This window comes from Myotis davidii, unplaced genomic scaffold (assembly GCF_000327345.1).
Source record: "Myotis davidii unplaced genomic scaffold, ASM32734v1 scaffold684, whole genome shotgun sequence".
Taxonomy (NCBI): domain Eukaryota; kingdom Metazoa; phylum Chordata; class Mammalia; order Chiroptera; family Vespertilionidae; genus Myotis; species Myotis davidii.
The window spans coordinates 1,731,730-1,733,123 of NW_006295564.1; the positions used below are offsets into that span (position 1 = coordinate 1,731,730).

Here is a 1,394-nt window from a genome sequence, read left to right on the forward strand (position 1 = left end):
GTGGGGGGACGGGACGGCCAAAGCATCAGGCTGAGAGCAGCAGGGAGACGTCCCACTGGAGGCCTGTGTGTTTTCTGACCCTCGAACCTGGAACCACAGGGAGGGGAGGAGTGCCCATGGGAGAAGGGCAGCCCCTGGTCCTGGAGCACTGGCTGTGGCAGATTCTGCCCCCAGAGCTGAGGTCTGGGCGGGTCACAGGTAGGAAGGGCCATGTGTGTCTTTGCCGGTCAGCCCCACTCTGAGGCTCAGTTTCCCCACCCATATATCTGGGCTGGAGTTGTGCTTGCGGCCTATTCCTCCTCCTCTCTCCCCTCCTCTTGCTCCCAACACCCACCTCCCCTCCTGCCCCTAGGAGCATCCGCTGCCTCAGAAACATCATCCATTGGAACCTCATCTCGGCTTTCATCCTGCGCAATGCCACGTGGTTCGTGGTCCAGCTCACCATGAGCCCCGAAGTCCACCAGAGCAACATGGTATGTCCTGGAGGGGCAGGCCCGGGCTCAGAGGACGGGTCCGGGTGGGGCTGTCCTGGAGGGGGAGGGGCAGGGCCAGAGCCAGGCCTTGGGGCCCACAGAACAGAAGTGGCCCATCCTGCCCAGGGGAGGCCCCAGGCCCAGGGTGGAATGCGGGTGCTGCCCCGACCTGTCCCCCCCCACCCCCCCACCCCACCCCGCTCACTGTCATATCTGGTGGGGGCGGGGTGGCAGGGCTGGTGCAGGTTGGTGACAGCCGCCTACAACTACTTCCATGTGACCAACTTCTTCTGGATGTTTGGGGAGGGCTGCTACCTGCACACAGCCATCGTGCTCACGTACTCCACAGACCGGCTGCGCAAGTGGATGTTCATCCTCATTGGCTGGGGTTAGCACATCCCCCGCCCCCCCCGCCCCGCCCATCCCAGGCTCCCCTCTCCTCACCCAGACCCAGGCCAGCTGGCTGCAGGGCCAGGTTAGGGTGACAGAATGTACACCACAGCCCTCTGCCCCTAGCTGGGGGGAGGGGAGGGAGCATTAAAGGAGGTCTTTTGGAAGAGTGGGTCCCAGCTCTACCCTGGGGACCCCTGCCTGCCTCTAGGCCCTGGGATGCGCTGAGGTCCTCCAGGCCCCACTGAGTGGCTCTGTGACTGCGCTCTCTTCCCCAGGTGTGCCTTTCCCCATCATCGTGGCCTGGGCCATTGGGAAGCTGTACTACGACAATGAGAAGTAAGTCAGTTCCTCCCTTCACTGCCTCAGGGGCCCTCAGCCCCAGGTCCAAGCTCTCAGCCCAGCTCTGCCTGACACTCCTCCAGGGCCTTCAGCAGTCACCTTCCCTGTCGGGGCCACAGTTTCTTCATCTATAAAGAGAGGGAGCTTGGGGCTGGGCTCAATCCGAGGCTCCCTGGGGTGCTCTGCCTG

At 63.6% G+C, this 1,394-nt stretch overlaps 1 protein-coding gene across 2 annotated transcripts in view; it reads left to right on the forward strand.

Moving 5' to 3' along the window:
• The window catches only part of CRHR1 (corticotropin releasing hormone receptor 1), a 29,020-nt gene that overhangs the window by 19,579 nt on the left and 8,047 nt on the right, over positions 1–1,394 (forward strand). For both annotated transcript variants that reach the window (XM_006770249.2, XM_015568138.1), the window contains exons 6-8: positions 353–473; positions 708–861; positions 1,142–1,202. In XM_006770249.2, coding sequence (XP_006770312.1) covers positions 353–473; positions 708–861; positions 1,142–1,202 — 336 coding nt within the window. The remainder of the gene's footprint in view (positions 1–352; positions 474–707; positions 862–1,141; positions 1,203–1,394) is intronic.